Genomic DNA, 22,583 nt, shown 5'->3' on the forward strand with positions numbered 1-22,583 from the left:
GTCATGTTTACATTTTAGTTTTTGGCTTTCACCCCCACCAGTGACCAAAGACTTGACCACTCAAAGTCCAGCTCCCCAGAACACTGCTAGACATGGACACCGGTGTGATTGAAGGTGGATTAAATGTCACTCTCACCATCCGGCTACTTATGCATGGCAAGGTATGCATCTGCTTGGGAAATTGGGTCATAGTAACTGCTAGGGGAGGGCCAGGAAGAGCAGACATGCATCTAGGAGCTCATCAGATTAGCACTGTAGGGTGTCTGGCTTCAGCACACTTCCCTAACAGTGTAGATGTGAGTGGAGTAGGAAAATTGACAGACTTTACTAGGAGGCTCCACTGAGCAGGAAAGGTTTAACTAGAGGCTCTATAGAGCCAGACTCAGCTCATACCTGGATGAGAAGATTTTCCTCATAGAGGTTGATGTGTTTGTGATAGGTAGGTTACCTTAACCCAAAACATTTTTTGAAAACTTGAAGGTGATGGAGATATACTTGGTACTTAGGAAAATAACATATTAAACACAAAGATAGCATTTAGTCACATTCCTGTGGCATTAAAGAGAAGAATACTTCCCTACCTGCCCCCTACCAGTAAATCTTAGAATCTTTCTATTCCTTTGGGATAGTAATTGGCACAGATAGCAGTTGGTTAGGTAGACAGTTAAAACTCCTTTTCCTACTAATGAACACACCTCTAAGTTTCCACTTGCTAACACTGGTTTTCTCCATTGCAGGAAGTTGGCAGTATCATCGGAAAGGTAAGACAATTTCACTTCAGCCCTAATTACTATGTAGTCTGGGTTGAAATAGCAGTCAGTGCTCATACTTTTGACTTTTCCTCTTACAGAAAGGAGAATCAGTTAAGAAGATGCGCGAGGAGGTAAGTTATAGAGGGCTTTGGGAATGTTGATCTTGGAAAATAAACTATTAAAACGTGAAAATTCTGTTAGAGGAATTGGAGGGGAAAAGTTCTCAGAAGAAGCTGGTATTTTTCTGGCTGGTTATTTGTAATGACAGCAGTCATTGAGAAATGTAGTTCTAAGAAGTCTCAGAGTTCATTCAAGACTTAAGACAGCTGCTATAGGCTCTATTTGAGGACAGACAAGTAACAGTGTTTGAAATGATGCTGTTTTTAACCTTCTATCAGGATAATGTTCAATGTGTATGCAGTTGTTGCCCATCTTATTTAGGAGAGGTTTATGTATCCTGTATGTGTTTATGTCTAGTTGTTTGTAATCTCTTGGCTTTGTTTCTTACCCAGAGTGGTGCACGTATCAACATCTCAGAAGGGAATTGTCCTGAGAGAATAATCACTTTGGCTGGACCTACTAATGCCATCTTCAAAGCTTTTGCTATGATCATTGACAAACTGGAAGAGGTTTGTTGTTCCCTCTTTGTCTCCATCCTCCATTTTTTTAAGTGCTTCTATATATTGATATCTTTCTTATTTCCTAAGGGTTTTGAATTTTTAAAAATAATTAATTTTATTTTTATTCCTAACATTTTTGCTGTAAGACACATGTGCTCCCCAGAGAGAGGGAAGAAAGTGAGAAAGCAAACCAGGTTTGGGAGTCAAACTGCAGTCAGCCATGTGGGAATCCAGCACCTCAACCACGATGGAACCTGCTGGCCCCCTTAAGTTTTTTAATTTGAGGACATACTAGATTATAAAAATCCATAAATGGTGGTGTGGACAGGTGGCAGCATTGTGGTGAAGGTGCTGGACTCCCATATCATCCATCATGGTTCAAGCCCCAGACCTGGCAGTTGCATTCTTGTTTTCTCTCTTTTTATGAGTGTGTATGCTCTATAGTAAATTAAAAGCAGGTAGTAATAATAAAATCAGTAATTCTTTTTTAAAAAATCCATAAATGAGTCCATTGCTCTACAGCATTTTCCAGAATTTGACTACCTGTAGTTTTTTTTTTTTTTAAAGAATCACTTTAAATGGGAACCAGCAGTTAGCGTAATGGCTGTGTCGCTGGACTCCCAGGTAGTCGACCGCGGTTCGCGTCCCGGACCCGGTGGCTTAAAACTCACGCCGGGCGCGTGTGCGTACGTGCCCAAGATCCCGAGAGGAGAATGGAGGAGAAGGGATTGCGGCGTGACCATCCCCCCTGGGGGGTGATTTCTCGCTTTCTGTCTCTATGTCTCTCTCTGTCTGTCTGGCGAGCGCATGCGCCCTATAGCGAAAAAACCTCTCCAAAAAAAAAAAAAAGAATCACTTTAAATCATTACAACAAAAATCCTGGGCTGACCCATAGCCGCCTGGTTAAAAGAATCAGATCTCATATGGTGGACCACTGTTTGAGTTCCACCCCTTGTGTTTTGGGGGGGGGGAAATTACCATGCATAAGCCTCAAATCTCAACCAGAAAAGAGAAATTACAAAGATTTTAGCATAACTGCCCCATTGGGAGGTAATTTCTCTATCCCTCTGTCTGTCTCTGGTGAGTAAAAGGATCCTCTGACTTTAAAAATAAAGTGGTTTAGGGTCAGCAGGTGGTGTGGTGGCTAAGGTACTTTGGGGTCAGCAGGTGGCCTGGTGGTTAAGGTAGTAGGCTCCCACATGGCTAGACCCAGCAGTTTGAAATTCAAGGTGGACATGTGTGCATGTATGCCCCAAATCCTGAAAGTGGAGGAAAAGGGATTGTGGTATGGTTATCCTCCGTGGGGGTGATTTCTCACTTTTTCTGTTTCTGTCTCTGGTGAGTGTGAGTGCCCCATGGCCAAAGAAAAGAAAAGGCTTGAGAATCTTCAGGGACTAAATATAAAAGACCGTGTATGGAAAAGCAAGCATATATTTTTTGTTTGTTTTTCAAACCACTTTGAAGGCATGCTATCATTTGTCTGGTAACCTTAACTGCCTCCTGTGCCAGTCAGTGTTGTAATGGTTAAGGTGGCTGGATCTCACAGTGGCTGACTATGGATTCAAGTCCCAGACCTAGCAGCTTACACCATGCCGCGTATATGCTCAAAATCCCAAGAGAAGAGTAGAGGAGAAAGATTGTGGTGTGATCACCACCACTGGATGATTTTTTTCCTCTCTCACTCGCTCTCCCTCTTGCCCCCGTGCCCGATAGCAAAAACTAAAAACAAACTTTTGACCTCCTATATTCCAATTGAGTTAACTCAGTTAACTTACCTAGGGTCTCAGCTGAACATATATTCAATTTTTAATACAGATTATTTTCCAACTCCAGATGCTGTTATGTTAAAAAAAAAAAAAAAAAAGACCCATCTGAGGAACGCAGATGGCATGGTGGTTAAGGTGCTGGTCACTCCCATATCGCTAACCATGATTCGAATCCCGGACCTGGTGACTTGCTTTTCACTTCTCCCTACTGTGTGTGTCTGTCTCTCTGGTCAAATTAAAAAATAATAACAAATGGAATTAAATGAATCTTTTAAAAATGAATGAATAAAGGGAACCAGCAGTTAGCGTAATGGCTATGTCGCTGGACTCCCACGTAGTCGACCGCAGTTCGCGTCCCGGACCCGGTGGCTTAAAACTCATGCAGGGCGCATGTGCATGTCCAGGATCCCGAGAGGAGAATGGAGGAGAGGGGATTGCAGCGTGGCCATCCCCCCTGGGGGGGGGTGATTTCTCGTTTTCTTTCTCTATGTCTATCTCTGTCTGGTGAGCGCATGCGCCCTATAGCAAAAATCTCTCTCCCCCCCAAAAAAACATGAATGAATAAATAAAATCAACTCTTTTTTAAAAACGATCCATCTGATAAGCATTGAGTCAGTGTTATGGTATAGATTTATTTCATCTGAAGCAAAGTACCCATGCCAGAGGTGTGATTCGGTTTGTCAGAAGGAAGTTTTTTTCCCTCTAGCCTTCAGAGGCTGAAGGACCATTGTCCTCAGTGTTGTGTTGTTCCCCCCCTCCCCCCGCCCCCATGTAGCTAATTGTGCAATTGATACCACGGACAGAGGAGTTCTGCTTGGTTGGTGGTTGGTACTTAATGGTGCCTGAAATCTTACCCTTTAAAAGATCAGAAATGTTTATCTTGACCTGTAAGACTGTTGGTTCAGAATTTGTGGCCTAAGAAAACATTTAGAACATCTATTCATTATTTAAATGAGTGAGAAATGGCTTTTACTTTTGCTTAAGCAGTTTCCAGATGTAGGCTGAGAAGCGATTTATTTATTTATTTATTTTCCTGGAGAGGTTTTTGCTATAGGGTGTGTGCACTCTCCAGACAGAAAGCGAGAAATCACACCTGGTGGGGAGGAGATGGCCACGTTGCAGTCCCTTCTCCATTTTCCTATCGGGATCTTGGGCACACACACTCTACCAGTGTGAGTTTAAGCCACCAAGTCTGGGACTCAAACCGCGATGGGCTACATGGGAGTCCAGTGACATAGCCATTACGCCAAACTGATGGTCCTTGTTTTTTTTTTTTTTTTTTTTAATGTGGGGCCCTGGGGGAAGATTCCCCAAGGATTTCCTGGTTACAGTGTGGTACTTTTTTTCCTCCAGTTTTCCATCCCATCAGAGTCCTGAGTATGCATGCATGCATGCATGCGTCTGGTATGTTTTTTTGTTTTTGGAGAGGTTTTTGCTCGTTAGAGAGACAGAGGGAAAACAAGAAATCACCCCCCAGGGGAGATGGCCACGCCACAATCCCTTCTCCATTCTCCTCTTGGATCTTGGACATGCATGCACACGCACCTGGCGTGAGTTTAAGGCACCAGGTCCGGGACTTGAACTGCGGTCAACTACATGGGAGTCCAGTGACATAATCATTACACCAAATAACTACTGGTCCCATTTTCAAGCTTTCAGGGTTGGGACTGAAATCCTTAGCTGACTGTGGGATTCTCTGCAGCACTTAAGTGTGCTGTGTTATGGGGCCAGCTCTACTATAGACTTTTTATCTCAAATCTGTATCTTCAGATATGATTGAAACGAGTGCTCTGAGCTTTTATAGGGTTGTTGGAAAAGTCATGATGCATTTTGCATAGAAAACCAAAAAAGTCTTTTCACATGACCCAGTATTTTATGATCTGTACAGTGATACTATACTGTTTACCACAAAAATTTTAGCAATAATAGAGTATGCTTACTTTTTTGTTTCCTGACTTTGTAATCTTTAATGTTTGGTTGTTTTTTAATTGCCGAAAGGCATGTGTGCTAAGACAAGGATAGGGAGAAAGCACCCCCATTGCATGTGATCACAATGCCATCCCTTCTTCAGGCCTCCATCCTGTTGGGATTTGAGGGCATATGCACACATGCCTGGCATGTTGTTCAAGCTGCTGGGGCTGGGATTTGAGCTATTGAGATGGCCATGTGGGATTTAACTCTCTTAACTATTAGGCCATAGGGCTGGCCTGTATGTAATCTTTATAGTTTTCTAAGAGTTGGTGGTTTGAATTGGTTGCATTGTTTTGTCTTTATTTTTAGATAAAGAATTTAAATCTACTAAACATTATTATTATTATTTATTTATTTTGGGAGAGGTTTTTACTATAGGGCATGTGCACTCGCCAGGCAGACAGACAGAGACAGAAAGTGAGAAATCACCCCCCAGGGGGAATGGCCACACCGCAATCCCTTCTCCATTCTCCTCTTGGGATCTTGGGCACGCACTCACACCTGGCGTGAGTTTAAGCCACCGGGTCCTGGTCTGGGTCTTGAACCGTGGTCGACTATGGGGAGTCCAGTGACATAGCCATTACGCTAACTGCTGGTCCCAGTATTATTTTTAATATGCTATAGGGCGCACACACTCACCAGTCGGGGGGGGGGAGAAGGGAGAAGGCAAGAAAGCAAGCCTCCAGGTCCAGGACTTGAAGGTTCAGTGTCCCAACCACCACACCTGCTGACCCTGTATTGTTTTATCTTTCTGTTAATATTTGTTTTAATTTTTGCTATAGGGCATGTGTGCGCACTGGAGAGAGACGGAAAGATAGTGAGAAAGCACTTTCTGCAGGAGATGACCACACAGCAGTTATAATTCCATTTTCCTCTTGGGATTTTGGGCATACACACACACACACACACACGCGCGCGCGCGCGCGCGCGCGCGCGCCTGGCTTGTATCTTTTTTTTTTTTTTTTTAAGAGATTTTTGCTATAGGGCATGTGTGCTTGCCAGAGGGATAGAAAGCAAGAAATCACCCCCAAGTGGGGATGGGTATGTATGCACACTTGCCTGGCATTAATTTTATGCTGCCTGGTCTGGGACTTGAACCACCGTTGGCTATGGGATTCCAGTGATGTAACCATTAGACCATCTGCTGGTCTCTCTGACTTGTATCTCAAGCCTCTGGTTCCAAGACTTGAACCACGTAGTCAGCTCTGTGGGATCCAGCTGCCTTAATCACCACCCCACTGACTGACCCCATATTTGGCTTATTTCTGACATCAATGGTTTTTTTCCATTGCCCAGCAAACTATAATTTGTAAAACAGTCAATTTTCCTACTACCAAGTACATTTCCCAGGGTGAAGGAAAATATGATTATGGCTAGTTCAGAAAAATGTAAGAATTTTTCATCTTTTCATAAATAGCTTGTGGAGGAGTATATGGTATTTGAACATTTGTTAGTGGTGGGTTATGACATGTCCCTTAGTAAGGTTAAGGCTAAGTGATTGTTTTATGGCAGTTATGGATTCCTGGACATCTGCTTAAACTATTTATTCTTCTGTTACTCTGAGTAATTTTCTTATTCTTGTAGGACATTAGCAGCTCTATGACCAATAGCACAGCTGCCAGTAGACCCCCAGTCACCCTGAGGCTGGTGGTCCCTGCTAGTCAGTGTGGCTCTCTCATTGGAAAAGGTGGTTGCAAGATCAAGGAAATTCGAGAGGTTGGTGGCTTTGTGTTGCTTTCAGAAACGTTAACTCTTTGTTTCAAATGTGGCTGTACTATCTCTGTATTAAAGAAATAGTCATAGAGTATTGCTCTTTGATTATACTGGAAATAAAAGTATTACAAATTTTTTTTTTAAACAGTCTAGGTTCTAATAAGCAGAACATGAAAAACAGAATATCCATATATTTCGTGACAGTTTCCAGTTTGGGGCCACATTTTCATGAGGCTATATAATTCTTTTAAAAAAAATTCATGAGGAAAGAGGTTTCAGTTTGATATATAATAGCATAATTTTGACAGAATTTCTCGATTGCAAGGAAAAGATGGTGAATTATTTCAGTTGTAATCTTTTTAGTTGTGGAAGTTACATTGAATTGTGGAAGCTTTTAATGTGTCAAAGTTATTGAATTGGTATTAAAATGAAATTTGAATGCCTTTTAAAGGAAGATCAGTTGAAGCTTTTGGGGGTTGTATATGCCAATAAGAGCAGAGTTCATGGTTTGGTTAGTTGATGTGTTCCAAGTACTTGGAATGGTGTTTGGCACATGGAGTGGGCTTGATATTAAATACTTGTTTAGTAAGTAAATAAATGGTAGATTATATTGTGTTTTGGTGGATGGGGGGAGGGTTGATCCACGAAATTATCTAGAAGGACATTTTTCTTGAGAACAGATTAAATTTAGGCTGTCTTCTCAGGTTTATTTTTATCTTTCAGGGGTTAATTTGATTCTGACTCCCTTTAAACCTTATATGGAATAAGGGAGGAGTGGGAAGCTAGAATGAAAGGGGAAGATGGGAGAAGATGGGGTTAAGTTTCCATTGAGCTTTAGACTCTAACCTTGTTGCCAGGAATACTTGAAAGAGCATGAGATGTGTTTCTCTGATACTGAATTTCTTTTTACCCCAGAGTACAGGGGCTCAGGTCCAGGTGGCAGGGGATATGCTCCCCAACTCTACTGAGCGGGCCATCACTATTGCTGGCATTCCGCAATCCATCATTGAGTGCGTCAAACAGATCTGCGTGGTCATGTTGGAGGTAAGCCTTCAGGCTCATGCTGAGAGTGGGGGGAGGGCGATTCTAGGGACAAGGGACTGATCTATATTTAGTAAGACTAGAATTAGGTGGAGCTGTTAGAAGCCTCCAGTGGGGGTGGGGAAAGGTTCGCTGAGTTCATATTTTCCTTCCCCTAGCTTTGACTTTTCTTATGGTCTCTGAGCAAAAATAGAAACTGCTAAGCAGCAGTAATCTTCAGGTTGACGGTAATTCTAGCACAGTTGGTAAAGGGTCACTGCTTGGTCTGACTGGACAAAAGAGGTATTTGAATTCTTGTGAAGCATATTTTATGGATTACTGTGTTTCGATGTTGTGGAACTTGGAGACGTTCTTTTAATTTTTCACTTCGAAGTAGGGTGTATTGAAAATTTTAGCTACATTAGTGTAGAAAAATGTACCACAATGGCATTTTTGAATGACTGTGAGGTTCTGATAATATAGTCTACTAAAAAATACATTACAATAAAAGGAAATAAAACCTTTTTAGAGTTTTGATATGGAGTTGGTCCCATATTGGTGAGTAAAGAAAGTAGAATATTAGAGTAGGTTTTAGGAAAATCTTGATTTGAACTTAGAATTCAGTGTCTTTCATTTTTGAGATATACTGTCTTGGTGTACTTTATTTCCAACTCAGCCCAAAATGCGAGATCTTAAAAATTGTTAACTAAAATGTGCATGTGTGCAGGTAGAAGTTTTTCATGTTCATTAAATGTATTTAAAACCTGGAAATGTGCCCCTAAGATTATTGCAGGGGCATCTGCCTTGAAAAATAATGTGATCTGTTTAATTCACAGATCTGTCTGACTACTATAAAAGTGGATAACTGTAGGTAGTTTTGAGATTAGCTTTAGCCAGAGACAATTTGGTAGGAGAGGGTATGGAAATATTACAGTTTTTAATTAAACTGATCTGTGTGAGCTAAAGCCACACAGCTGAAGCAGCTTTGAAACCTTATCTCTTTTTGTTTTTTTCCCCTCTGACTCTCTCCCAGTCCCCCCCGAAGGGCGTGACCATCCCGTACCGGCCCAAGCCGTCCAGTTCTCCAGTCATCTTTGCAGGTGGTCAGGTAAGAACATTCTTATTGGTGGGCTAGAATGAACAGTGATTATATTGGAAATGTCAACTTTGCCAGCAGCACACCACGCCACTCTGCATGCTTGCTGAAACCTTTACTCTGGCCATAGTTTGACCTGCTTTTAGTTTTATTTTTTTGTATCAGAGAAAGCTATGAATGCCAAGCCCTCATTTAATTTTTAGCAGGCAATGGAAGTTTTGTAGGCACTCGGAAGAGGTAATTTATTTGTTAATTTAAGGTGGGCTGGGTTAGAAAAAGTTAAATTGCCTTGGTGTCAGTACTTTTGTTCCCTACCCTCACCCCATCCATTGTTTTATAGATGTGGGGTGAGCTTTAGAGGTCTGAATAAAGGTAGCAAAGAGTTGGACCTCTGAAGGAGATTCTGGATGATCTCAAAATTGGGGGCGGGTGTCGGTTCCTAAGCTTGAGTGTCCTACAAACTTCTCCTCCCTCCACCTCACCTCCCTTACTCCTACCCTTTCACTCCCAAACTCCAGTGTGGTGTTCCTTAGGCTCTTAACTTCATAAACACTGGTAAGAACCCACATGGCATTACTGAAATCAGCTGGGGTACCAGTTAAGTGTGCAAGAATAGAAGGGAGGTTGAGCATGTGGGGCTGTGGTGCTATGACTTTCAGTGTTAGTAAGAACACCAGAGCACCCCATTGGCCTCTGCTCTTCCTCACCAATCTAATCTCTTTTTCTTTGGTGTATGGTTTATCCTGAAGTTAGATTTTTATGATGAGCTTTGATCACCATGGCAGTTTTGTGCTTTGTTAATTAGTATTTGAGGAGTAAACAGGTTTTTAAAATACTGGGATTCAGATTGAAATGGTGACCTTCATTTTGGTAGCTGCCTAAGCAAATGCATTGCTCAAAGTGCCTTTTCCCACTTGGGGGCTGGCTTGTTAAAGTGTATTTATTGAACTAGGTCCATCTTATTTGTCTTTTAGAGGAGATGTATAAACTTGGAGTCAATCTCATACCCACTCTGATGAATTGGCATAGAACTAAACAAGTTTTGGGAGGCTTGGTTTGTCACATAGTCCTGGGAGCTTTCACAAGACAGTAATCACTCCACAGTGTTAGAGACAGCTCAGTACCTTCCTTTTAGTGCTATCCTTTGTACAAACTGGTTTGCTCACAGTTAGTCTGGATAGTCAGGTGGGAAAATGGGTAAGTAAGCAAAGACTCAGAGTCTGTAGCCAGGTGGATTAGCCTTAGGAGTTTCCCTTCTTTCCAGAAACCTTAGGTTCTTGCTTTTATGGATTTTTCCATTCCCATTTGGAATGTTAGTCCCATGCTGTGTGGCAGCAATCTTCTTTACTTGTAATTCTCCTTCCCTTCCCTTTTCTTCCCTCCCCATTCTTCCTACCTCTTCATACCTCTTTGCTTCCCTCTCCTTTATCCAGTTGACAACTCTCTAAAAGCTTTGCACCTTCTTCCAAGAGTGGCCTTGTCATGGATCATTCGCCCAGGCCTTTTTAAGTGGACTAGTTCATATAGTGTCCACAGATGGATCTGTGTCTTTTGTTCTTTGTGGCACAGTGGCTCTATAGGGGTTCAGTTTAATCCCACACCGACCACAGTTGGCATCAACTCTGTTGCCCTGCTCTTTCATTCTTAACTTGAAATAGCCCGTGCAGTGTGAAATCTGCCACTAGGTAACTTTTTTTTTTTTTTTAATTCACTGATTGCAGCTCGTTTCAAATTGTGTCGTGAGCTCCTTTTTAAAGGAAAAAAGACAAAAATAAACAACTTTTTTTGTGTGAATTTCATGCTGGTGACAAGGTGCCGGATTGACAGCCCTGGAGACTGAAATCCTCTATTTATCCACAGGACAGGTACAGCACAGGCAGCGACAGTGCGAGCTTTCCCCACACCACCCCGTCCATGTGCCTCAACCCTGACCTGGAGGGACCACCTCTAGAGGTGAGAGGGGATGTTCAGTCTCCAAGGCTCACTCAATCCTTCCGCCTCAGCCGAGACTGCCAACACGCGGGGGGCCAGTGGCGCTGGTGATTTTTGTGCTGTGGACACCACCTGTCCACGGGGACCTGGACTGACCCCCCCCACCTCATTTCACACAGGCCGCGTAGCCCACCAGATGGTAACACCAACTCTTTTTTTAAAATTTTTTATTTTTTTTTGTTAAACCCCTCTTCCCCCATCCCATTCCTCCCACCCCATTTTCACCTTCCTCCCACTCCCACCTGGGTGTGCTTTTGGGGTTACTGGCCACTGTGATGTGAGAAACTTCACATCCTGTTAACCAGCCACTCCTTCCTTCCCTTCCCTTTTCCTTTTTCCTTTCCTCCTTATTCCCCACCCCATTGCCCTGAAGACTTAGCTCCCTTTTCTGAGGTTATGGTGTGGGGGGAGGAGGGCATAGTGGGAGCTGCAAGTACCGTTTTAAAGGAGGGGAGGTGGGAAAAGGCAGGACTTAGAACACAGTGATTTTTGTGTTCCTGTGGTCGGCTCCCTAGTGTTAGGGAACCCAGTTACCTTTAAGATCTTTAGGCAGATGTAGAGGAAAGTTAAGTTAGAGAAGGGCAAGTGTTTCAAAACATGCCATGTAGGTTTGCAGATACAAATCATTCATGTCACCACAAGTGGTAGAAGGGGTGGGGTGGTGAGGGAAGACACCCATTTTTCCTCCTAGGCTATCTTGTATACAGGGAGGAAGGGAGGGGCTTGGTTATTGGAGGCATTACTTAATCTCACTTCCCACGTTTTCATTAAGAAAGATATATTTTGCCTTTGATTGTAGGGAATTTGGCAACCTTTATAGGATCCCTGGAATAAAGTCATTATATTTAGGGTTCAAAGAAGGCCAACTCGTGTCTGACTGTATTTGTGAAATTCCATCTTCTGCCTCAATCCCTGGCCTCCCCATTCTCTAGTTCAACTCTGGCTTCCTGGCTAGTTGAAATCTGTTTTTCCCCCCACTGGGTGGCTGTCCGTGATTGGTTTTTAATAGGAACTGTTTTCCTCCTTTTGTAGGCCTATACCATTCAAGGACAGTATGCCATTCCACAGCCAGATGTAAGTTTTGTTTTCACTTCTTTTGAAAAGCTCCCTTTCCCATCCAAAATTGTCTCACTCCTTTCTTCCGAATAGCCAGAAGTGAGTTGGGTCTTAAAACATTTGTTGTATTGTTTTCCTCACAAGGTGAACCCTTTATTTCAGCTCTTAAATAATGAGTCTTTAAAAATCTTTAATTAGGGCATTGCCTTTTGACATTTAATTCCTGGAAATTATGATCCAGCAGATTATAGCTTCTCCTTTCCCCCACGTTTCAGGTTACTCTAAAGGAGAAACATTCCATAGTACACTGTCATTCCTTGTCTCGGGGCACAGTTGAAATTGACAGTGGACTATGTTTCCCTGCATGGAGTCCTCCTCATGGGGGGGAGTGGGAGGTTCTGGTTTCCTCTTGGGTACTCATCAGTCTGAGGTGACAATTTTAAAAGTATTTGGAGGGATGGGGAAAGGGTTTATTTGCATAAGGAGGGACAGGAAGTTGAGCACTTGGGAATTCAATTCAAAACCTTCCTTGCCACTAAAAAGTCTACAGTGATGCATTTAGATTTTGTTTAAGGACCTTTCTTTCTCCACTCTTTAATCCTTACTAACCTTTCCAGGGACTGAGAATTAGACTTGAGAAGTTGAGTTTGGCTCTTGGTTAGTGGTAGGCACCAGGAGATGGGGAAATAGACCTAGAAGGGATTATTTTACAACAGCCAGGAGCTTATATAGATACAGAAAAATAGCTGTAGAAGTCAAGAGGTGGTGGTGGGGACTCTAAACCCAGTTTGGTTTCATCTTATCCTCTCTACTCCTTGCAGTCTCCCTGCCCCCCCCTCGTCTCCTTCCCTCTTCCCAGTACTGATGGAACCCTGCATGGTGTGTTTCCCTAGCACCACTGCACAGTTTGTTTACCTAGCCTGTCTCTGCTTGTCCCTGGGGCAACTGTTGCAATGGCTGCAAACACCTTCATTAAGTAGCCCACAGGGGGATGATTGTTGGGCGGGTGCTGTTGCTTTTCTTTTTCAGATGCCCAAGTTGCTTTCATTCTCTTATACTGACTCCCTATTCCTAACCCTTACCCTTCATGTTCTTTCTGTCCATCCCCAGGATCATCATATAAAGCCCCATCCCTGTCTTCTGTTGTAGTTCAAATAGTAGAGTCAATTTTGAGGAACAGGAGCTCTGCATTTTCAAATTTGAATGTGCTTGAGCCCTGACTTTCATACTTTTCTAATGCCAGCCTCTCTTGTTTCCTCCCTGCAGTTGACCAAGCTGCACCAGTTGGCAATGCAACAGTCTCATTTTCCTATGACGCATGGCAACACCGGATTCAGTGGTATGGATACCTCAGTGTTTATTTCTGTAAGGTATAGTGCAAGACAGAGGCCAGTCCCAAGGTCTCAGCTTGACATCAGTTTAAAACAAACTTCATTACCCAGCATCCTGCTGGTTTAAACTTGCCTGTCTACTATGGCTAAACCCAAGGAGGTAATGTGTTTGTTAACGTGATTTTCATTTGGGGTGAGTTATTCTAAAAGAAAAAGGCCCTGGAAGGTTTGGGGGTGAGTTCTGGGGATGCTTGTCAGGCAAAGGGTAGGCCGATACTTATTTTAACCCATCATGACTGCTGCCTCCTTGATCTGATCAGCACCCCATTTCTCTCCACCAGCTATTCACAGACTTGGGTAGAAACAATCCATTTGTGCCAAATTGTGTAGTTTTTTTTTTTTTTATTTGTTTGTTTTGTTTTGTTTTGTTTTGTTTGGGGCTTTTTTTTTTCTGTATAAGGAATAACTTGTCCGATAGGGTTAGGATGAGACCACCAAACTCATTTTCACTTGTATCTTAACAGGCATTGAATCCAGCTCTCCAGAGGTGAAAGGCTATTGGGGTAATGATTAAAAAAAAAAAATCTGTAGTATTCTACTGTTATATTAATAAACTGGTGGGAGTCTTGTTTCACTGCCCATGAACCATACCAGCAACATGCACATGGCAGAGAGGAGCTGAGAGAGCAAAGGGGGTGGGCCTGGTGCCCCTGAGGGTCCCTTGATGGATCTGGCCCAACCCCCTTCTAAAAATGTTGAGATCAGCAGCCACAGCTGAGAACAGGACTAGGTCTGAGAGTTAGCCAGCTGGTGTGGGTCCAGTGTAGATGTCTTTATATATGGGTGTGGGTGTTTGCTGGTAGGATTTTTTTTTTTCTTTTTCTTTGGAAAACAAAAGCGAGAACAAATTATTCAGCAAGAGACAGGGAGTAAATCTGATGAAATGAACTCCCCTCACCTGACTGCCATTTCATTCTATCTGACCTTCAAGTCTAGGTTAGGAGGATAGGGATGGAGGGTGTTAATCTGATACAGGTATATTTAAAGAAACACTGCATGTGTGCCAAAAGTCCATGGTACCCAATAAGAGGCATGATATTGGCACTGGTGCTAGCGAGCATCAGGTGAAATAAAATTGGAACACAACAGGAAATCTTAAGCAGAAAAGGGGTAGAAATACACAAGGACTTGATGTTTAGCTTTTGGTCCTGTTTGAGGATACCACACTCCCTTGCCCCTTGCTTCCATTCCCATCACCCCTAGTAGGCGGGGCTTTGCAGAAAATGGCATGAAATCAGCTTTTCTGAGTGTACAGAAGAACCTTTCCAGCATTATTTCTACACCCCTTTCCCCTCTTTCCTCCATGGAGACTTCCAAGTTAGTGATGAATCCCAACAGCCAGTGCTGGTTTTCCAGTTTATTTCTTTCTGTTAGTTTAATGTGCAAATCAGTGGAGTTTCGAATACTGTGTATTGAACTTTCTTGCTCTCTTCTGTCTTTTAGCAGGTTTGGATGCATCTGCTCAGACTACTTCTCATGAACTCACCATTCCAAATGATGTAAGTTTATAAAGACACCAAACTGTTTAAAGTACGTAGAATACTGTATACAAATTTCATGTAGGAAGTATTAAAACAGTTGTGTTTAGGGCACATGAGAAAGAAAGACCTTTTTTTTTTTTTGAAATAGAAATTCTCGTGGCTTTTTTTTTTTTTTTTTTTTAAAGAGACTTTTGCTTTAAGCCATGTGTGCTAGCAGGAGAGACAGACATAAAGTGAGAAATCAGCCCCCAAGAGAGATGGCCATGCCCCAATTCCTTCTCTAGGAATTTTGGGCATGCATGTGCACGTACATGCTCCTGGCATGAGTTTCAAGCTGCCAGGTCCAGGATTCTAACTGTGGTTGGCCATGTGTAAGTCCAGCAACATAACCATTACACTGTCTGCTTGCTGGTCCCTGCCTTTTTTATGGCATTTGAATAAAGCCTTTTCCTTAAAGCATTGGGTGCAAATGATGTTAGACCTGTACTGTCCAATGTGGTATTCACTAACCATCTGTGGTTACTGAAATTGAGAATAATAAAAATAATATGTTCCGTTTATAAGTCTCTTTAGCAATAGTTCAGTGTTCAATAACCATATTTTTACATTCACAGTATTAGTATGAATTTAAACCAAGTTTTTACTTCTCAACGCAAAAGAAGTGCTAAAGCATGGTCCTAGGAGTAAGTGAGTTCGCTTAGAATTGGGTCTTTCTTGAAGTGGTCAGTCAGAATGGGTTAAGACTTAAGACATTTTTCGATCAGGAGTATATGGATAGAATGTATGATGTAGGTTGTCGTTTCCACTGCTATGGTCTTTGCTATTACTGTGACCCAGATTGTAGGAGCCAGAGGGCTAGGGTAGAATTCTTGGACCTAACCAAGCAATTAATTTCTCTTAATTTTGTGTACCTTCTTGTTTTTCTTAAGTTGATTGGCTGCATCATCGGGCGTCAAGGCGCCAAAATCAATGAGATCCGTCAGATGTCTGGGGCGCAGATCAAAATTGCGAACCCAGTGGAAGGATCTACTGATAGGCAGGTTACCATCACTGGATCTGCTGCCAGCATTAGCCTGGCTCAATATCTAATCAATGTCAGGTAAGATTGCCCTACCTTTTGTTTTCTTAATGCCAGTCCACTAAAGTGTTAGGAAAAGCTGCAGTATATTATTAAATAGGGGGTTACTTGGGTGGTAGGTTGGTTAGAGCTAGTAAAGGAAAAAAGGAAAAGAAAAATAATTTAGAATCTAGACTTTCTTCAATCTTTAAAAAATGTAACTGCATTGCATTAAGTTTGCACGGGGAGACATAGGTAGATTATATTTGGCTTTTGATAGTTTGGGGATTGGAAAGGATGGCTTATGTTTTCCCTAGTAGGAGAGTGTTCTGGCTAGAGCACCCATACTGACAAAGCCAGATATGGGTCTCATTCATGTCATATGGATGGGCCAATGTTTCTTTTAATTAATTGGTTCTTGGGCCCAGAACATGCCTAGTTGAAATAAACATCAATGGACAATAAGGCAGTTTCCCAGAGGCAGCCATTACCATTTCTCCTGGAAACATCTGTTTTTATCAAATTGCAAATGTGTCCCATTGTTCAAAACTTACAGGGAAAAGGAGGCTCAAGTATCGAAAGGCTCAGCAATGCCAAGTGTTCTATTCACCCCAACCCCATGACTTGTCAGGTTTTATTTCCCTTTTCCATACTTAGTTAATGTTGCTATACACGATTACAGGAGACTATTCACAGCCAGATGGGTATCCTGCAGGGCTTTTATAGGATACCCATCTTGCTTTATCAATTCATGTGCTTAAGTCACATTTATTGCTTATTAACATTTTAAACTAGTGTTAGTAGCCCATTTCCCAAGCAGCATAGTTTTACCTTTTTTGGGAGGATTACCTCTCCCCAAGTTGTCATTTACCTCTTAAGTATCTGCTTTCTATGACGTAAGTTTTTTTGAGGTTTTCGCTATAGGGCGCATGCACTTGCCAGACAGACAGAGAGAGACATAGAGACAGAAAGCGAGAAATCACCCCCCAGGGGGGGTGGTCATGCCGCAATCCCTTCTCCATTCTCTCGGGATCTTGGGCACGCACGCACACGCGCCCAGCGTGAGTTTTAGGCCACCGGGCCCAGGACGCGAACCACAGTCGACTACATGGGAGTCCAGTGACATAGCCATTACGCTAACTACTGGTTCCCAATGGCATAAGTTCTATATGAGTTCCTGAATCTAGTGCAGAAGAAAGGAACTCATAAATAGGAAGTCTATATTGTGAATGCTTGTGTTGACCATACATTTATGATGATCTTTAATCCCTAGTTAAGAATGTAACAGTTTTCCGGTAGTTTTTTTTTTTTGCTTTGAGTCTCTTCGTGTAAAGAAAAAAAAAACTCAGGCGTGTGTGTGCGCGCGCATGCGCATATGTGCGTGCATGCTCAAAATCCCAAGAGGAGAATGGAGGATAAGGTATTGGGTGCGACCGTCCCCTCTGGGCAGTGATTTTTCACTTTGTCTCTCTGACAAGTGCACATGCCCTATAACAAAAATTGTCTCTCTCTTAAAAGAAAATTATTTCATTTAGCTTTATTTATTTTAATCTGACCAGATTGGGACAGAGCGAGAGACAAAGGGAACAGGAGAAAACAAGTTGCCAGGTCTGGGTGGGACTTGAACTGCTGTCTTGGCTATGTGGGAATCAGCACCCCCAACCACCATGCCACCTGCCAGCCCCTAGAGGAGAGTTTTAAATAGCAAGAATTATGTTCTTGGAAGCTGGAGCTTTCCTGATTTAGATAGACTTGCTGTTAATATTGTCAGGGTAGTTTTAAGTTGTGACTGTTTAAATGTGACCTGCTTGCCTGGGCCCTGTACTAGGACAGAGGCTACATAGGAAGCAGATTATCTATCTCTGCCTAGAACCACTTTTTAATTTTTTTTTAAAGAATTTTTATTTAATTTTATTGTTTGTTTATTTTAGTTTGACCAGAGAGGGACAGAGAGAGAAAGTGAGAAAACAAGCTGCCAGGTCTGGGACTCAAACCACAGCTGACCATATGGGACTCCAGTACCCTTAACCACCATGCCACCTGCCAGTCCCCCTAGAATCACTGTTCAGGATCTTATTGAAAGACGTAACTTTTCAGGATCTCCTATTTAATGAAACCACCCAAGTTAACGATTGGGGTCAAACTTTTTTAAAGCTGCTTTGTACTTCAGAGGAAAAACTACATAAGCAGAACCTTCTCTTTCTTATCTTGGCCCAGTGTGAATGCAGAAAGAAAACTGGATATAGTATTAATACTAAGAAAGTGTTTTTTTCTCATTATATTGGGTTGTTGCAAAAGTCATGATGTGTTTTTCTTCATAAAAATACATCTTGACTTCTCTGACCCAGTAGTCTTACTTCTATATCCTCCTCCTCTTTGGATTATAGCTGTCCCTGAACATAGAGTAAACAAAATGGAGTCTTTAGAAGGAGCTTTCCTGCTCTTGAAAAAGGGCAGTTTTTAAACAGTTTTCAGTAGTGCTGAAATTTCTTCCAGTTCTGTAAAGTCCACGTTAGAATTATGGTCAGTCAGGAACAAAGAGCCTTTTATACTCACCACCACCTCCCACCAAAAAAGTATCCCTAGTTCTTATCTGTATATCTGTTCATTTTTCTCTGGAAATGCTACATTGTTTGAAATTTGACTGCCTCTTTCAATCCTAATAATACTGATTTCTTTGCTGTGGAGATATATGCAAGAAAAATGTTTTAATCCTGCTGCAAAATTCACATGTAATTACTATAGTACAGTAGGTCATTTTCATTTTCCATTAGAATAGGGAATAGACATTTGGTGGATAAATATGTCTAATTGTTCGGAAATTGATTGGTCTTCCATTTCTGTCTGAATTTTTTTCTGGGGTTGGGGTGATACATCAGATACATAGAAGTATGTGTGCTCCATGTGATTTCTCAGTCTGTCAGCTTTTCTTCACTGTAGCAGTTTTAAATAGCATTGTGAAATGAAAGGTGGCAAAGTATACGTGTTTAGAGGGTGGGACACAAGCTAAAAGAGAGACAGCTAGTGATAAATTGGTATTAGGTCGTCTTAATTGGCAACCAAAGGCACTTACTGATAAAACTGAAGAGGTTTTTGTCCTGTACTTTTCCCTTTTGTGGTCTTCCCTTCCACCCACCCTTTTTTTTTGTTCCTTTTTCCTCTGTTACAGTTTAGAAAACGCTAAACCCTCCTCCCAGGCAGCCTCCGTCACGATCCCTGATCACCTCAGCATCAACCTCTCTCAACCCTCCACCCCTTCTTCTTCTTCTTCCTCCTCCACCACCACCCCCTCGCTCGCCACAGCGGGGACCTCCGACGCACCCTCCAGCCTCCCCAACCCTCTTCCGACCGCCCCTTGTGTCTCCAGTCTGCTTGGCATGAAACCCATCCCTCTCCTGGCTCTAAATGTTGTGTCTGCTGCTAAGGGTACCGGGGCTTCAGCTACCACCACCACCACCACTGCCGTGCCATGTGTAACTAACAAACTGAAAGGCGAGAAACAGAGATTCTCTCCCTACTGATTGCATATTTTGAGGCACCTCCTCAAGAATTTCTTGATTTATTTTGTTTTCCTTTGTTAACCATTGGTGAGAACCAAACTATTGTGAGCTTGTGACGATTTCCTTTTTACTGGGGGATAACTGGGTGGGGGTGGGGCAGTAGTAATTCTTGTTTAAGTTTAGGCTATTTCAGCTGAGTGCCTGTTTCAGAGTCTGACTTGTTGAAATCTTTATCTAGAGCCATAGTTTTTGCTCTTCTTTCTCATTCTGTTATCTTTTTTGTAGCTTTATTCTGCCTTGCAATATAACAATGTGTTAGGCTCTGTGTTAATGAATAAAAGCTTCTCCGTTAATCTTTTTTTTTTTTTAATTATTTAATGGTTGAGCTACCAGGCCTTCTTGGCCAGATTTGTGTTTAGCTGTAATAAAGTTGCCACAGTAAGAACCTTAGTTCATGTGTACTGTGAGGGGTAAAGGGGTGGGAACTTGTGACCTGTGGCTACTCTACTAGGAATTCTATACAACTGACTTCAGCCTTTCCATATCCCAGATGAATTATATAATCCATTGTCAGTGTTCCCACAAAGAGAGATGGGCCTGTGCCAGTTAAGATGCTGAGGGCCCTTCATGACTGGCAAGTAACTTTGTTAGTGAAGGACAGTTTTATCTTGACTTCTCAGATCCCTTACTTTGTCAACAGCAGTAAGTAATAAGGATATCTATCCCAGGCTGTTTCCTCTGGTGAATGGTTACTGTGAGGCTCTCTTCCAGGGCAAATTACAAGAACGAAGAATTTAATTCTTTACTCAGAGTGAGGAAGCGAGGTAGAATAACTCTAATAGTCAGTTTCTGTCTGCATTCCTCTAAACTAGCATTAATTACCCTCTTCTGTGACATTAGGTAAATCTTGAATAACTACACTGTGACACTGCCCAGAACTTGACAAGATGCTGTCCAGTCATTTTAAACCAACTCTGATTAGTCAACCAAGTTATTTTACCCTCCTTTTCCCTATCCACCCTTCTCCCTACCAACACTATCATGAGTATGAAAATATATACCTAGGGTTGAGAAAAATCTTAAATCTGGAATTAATCAGTCTTCTCATTTAACAGGTAAAGAAAGAGGCCCTAGGATCATTTTAATTGTTGATCGGTTGAGTGACTAATCAGGACTATCACCTTATGCTTTACTTTGATATGTACAGGTCTCTCTTTAAAATGCAGGTTGAGACCCCTCTGGTAGTTTTTAGCCAAAGTACTGAAAGTGTAATGCTCTTTCCAGTGCATTTGAGAATTTATTGTGTAGAGATTTTCCCCCGATAATCTTTTCCAGTGTCTCCTTTGGTTGACATTATTTAAAAACAAAATAAAACAAAAAACAACTACTCATGAATATTCTTTTGTATTATATATCTTGTTCTCTGGTGGTGTTGTGGCCCCCTCCTAGGTTGGGCCTGTGAATTAATAGGTACATGCCCCAAATCTGCATGACGCACTGGATGAGCAAACCTCTATTTCATTGTCCTTGTAGGGGTTTTCTTGTTAGTTGTTCCTTTATCAGATGGTCCAGATCGCCTTGGTAAGCTTCTTGTAGGATTCAATCATGATGAGATTTTATTTTGTCTAGTTCTTGCTTGGAAGTCCTCTTAACCTAATAAATATTTCCGAAGGAAATACTGCTGGGAAAGAATCTAGATGTTTAAGGAGCTGACACTATCACTGCTTCTGTAGGTACTTGGTGATAAATTTTTAGAAGCTTTGGTGCTCCCCCAAGTGGTAGTTCTGTCATAGAGTCCCTAACAAGCATTCTGGTCAGGCGCACTTCATTTCACCACATGCCAGCGCTGCAAATCCTTGCTTAGTCTTGGTTTAACTTCTAGACACTTTTTCGAAGTTTTAAAGTTCTAGACACTTCTTTTTTAAACTATTATGTGGCTATTGTGCTGCCACTTCCTTTTTTTTTTGAGAGGTTTTTGCTGTAGGGCGCATGTGCTCACCACACAGACAAAAAGCTAGAAATCACCCCCCAGGGGGGATGGCTACCCCACAGTCCCTTCTCCATTTTCTTCTCGGGGTCTTGGGCGCACACACACACGCCCAGTGTGAGTTTTAAGCCACCAGGTCCGGGACTCAAACCATGGTTTACTACATGGGAGTCCAGCGACATAGCCACTACGCTAACTGCTGGTCCTGAGTGCTGCCACTTTCTTACCCTAATTTATTTTTTCTTAAGGCCTAGATGTAAACCATATCTGACTTTTGGACCTTCAGTTTCCATGGAACCATTTCATTCAGAGGTTTTTGTTTGCCTTGCCCTAAGTCATCTCTATTTGAGGTTGGCAGAATCTCCTTGTAAGAGCTAAATATTCACCTTCATGGTGAGATTGAAAAAACATTTTTGACTTAAAAGTAAATATAGTTTGTATTGTAGTTGAAAGCCCTTTACCCACCTCTGAACAGCTTTTGGCTTTGCATTGTAAAAGGGATATAGGTGGTAAAGTATCCCGTCATGCTCTTTTGACCAGATATCACAAATAGTTTATGTAGGTTAATTATCTTTATGAAGTAACTTCATAAAATAAAACTGAGTCCTAAAGGTTCTTTTTAAAACTGGAGGATAGGGGGCCAACAGATAGTGTAGTGGCTACATCACTGGACTTCTAAATGGCTGACTACGGTTTGAATCTCAGACCTGGTGGCTTGAAAATCATGCTGGGCTCATATGCACACATGCCCAAGATCCCTGGGGGAGAAGGGATTGCGGTATGACCATCCCCACCCACCCCCCCACTCCCCCCATGGGTTATTTCTCACTTTTTGTCTTCCACACACAAACTTCCTGGCAAGTGCACAATACGGTAAAAACCTCTAAAACAGAAAAACTAGACAGTGTCTTGTAAAGCATACTGGATCGTAGGTACCATTTTTGCTCAAAGCCTTACGTTGGGTTTCAAGATTTCAAATAAGAGAAAGACAAGCCAGTACGTGTGGATGAAGGACTTGGCTTGACAATAAGAGCCATTTTTGGAGTTGGAACAAGTTACTTCCCAGATCCATACTTACTATATTGATAGAGAAACCTAGAGTTATTATAGGATGAAGACTTGAATTTTCTTTCTCAGCATTAACCTCATAAGGCTGCTATTCAGATAGGTTCGTTTCCTGA

At 42.0% G+C, this 22,583-nt stretch overlaps 1 protein-coding gene across 23 annotated transcripts in view; it reads left to right on the top strand.

Annotated features, from left to right (window-relative positions):
* LOC102475108 (poly(rC)-binding protein 2) overlaps positions 1–22,583 on the top strand; it is a 23,399-nt gene continuing 816 nt past the window's right edge. The window contains exons 1-14 of one of the 23 annotated variants that reach the window (XM_006169068.3): positions 2–161; positions 738–761; positions 851–883; positions 1,265–1,381; positions 6,694–6,825; positions 7,738–7,866; positions 8,864–8,950; positions 10,799–10,891; positions 11,963–12,004; positions 13,253–13,325; positions 13,842–13,880; positions 14,821–14,876; positions 15,788–15,957; positions 19,085–21,108. In XM_006169068.3, coding sequence (XP_006169130.1) covers positions 93–161; positions 738–761; positions 851–883; positions 1,265–1,381; positions 6,694–6,825; positions 7,738–7,866; positions 8,864–8,950; positions 10,799–10,891; positions 11,963–12,004; positions 13,253–13,325; positions 13,842–13,880; positions 14,821–14,876; positions 15,788–15,957; positions 19,085–19,436 — 1,416 coding nt within the window. In that variant the 5' untranslated portion in view covers positions 2–92 and the 3' untranslated portion in view covers positions 19,437–21,108. Of the gene's footprint in view, positions 162–737; positions 762–850; positions 884–1,264; positions 1,382–6,693; positions 6,826–7,737; positions 7,867–8,863; positions 8,951–10,798; positions 10,892–11,962; positions 12,005–13,252; positions 13,326–13,841; positions 13,881–14,820; positions 14,877–15,787; positions 15,962–19,084; positions 21,109–22,583 lie in introns of those variants that run through there. The other 22 variants (XM_027768506.1, XM_006169069.3, XM_006169070.3 and 19 more) reach the window with 22 other exon arrangements.

This window comes from Tupaia chinensis, unplaced genomic scaffold (genome assembly GCF_000334495.1).
Source record: "Tupaia chinensis unplaced genomic scaffold, TupChi_1.0 Scaffold146740_1, whole genome shotgun sequence".
NCBI lineage: Eukaryota > Metazoa > Chordata > Mammalia > Scandentia > Tupaiidae > Tupaia > Tupaia belangeri.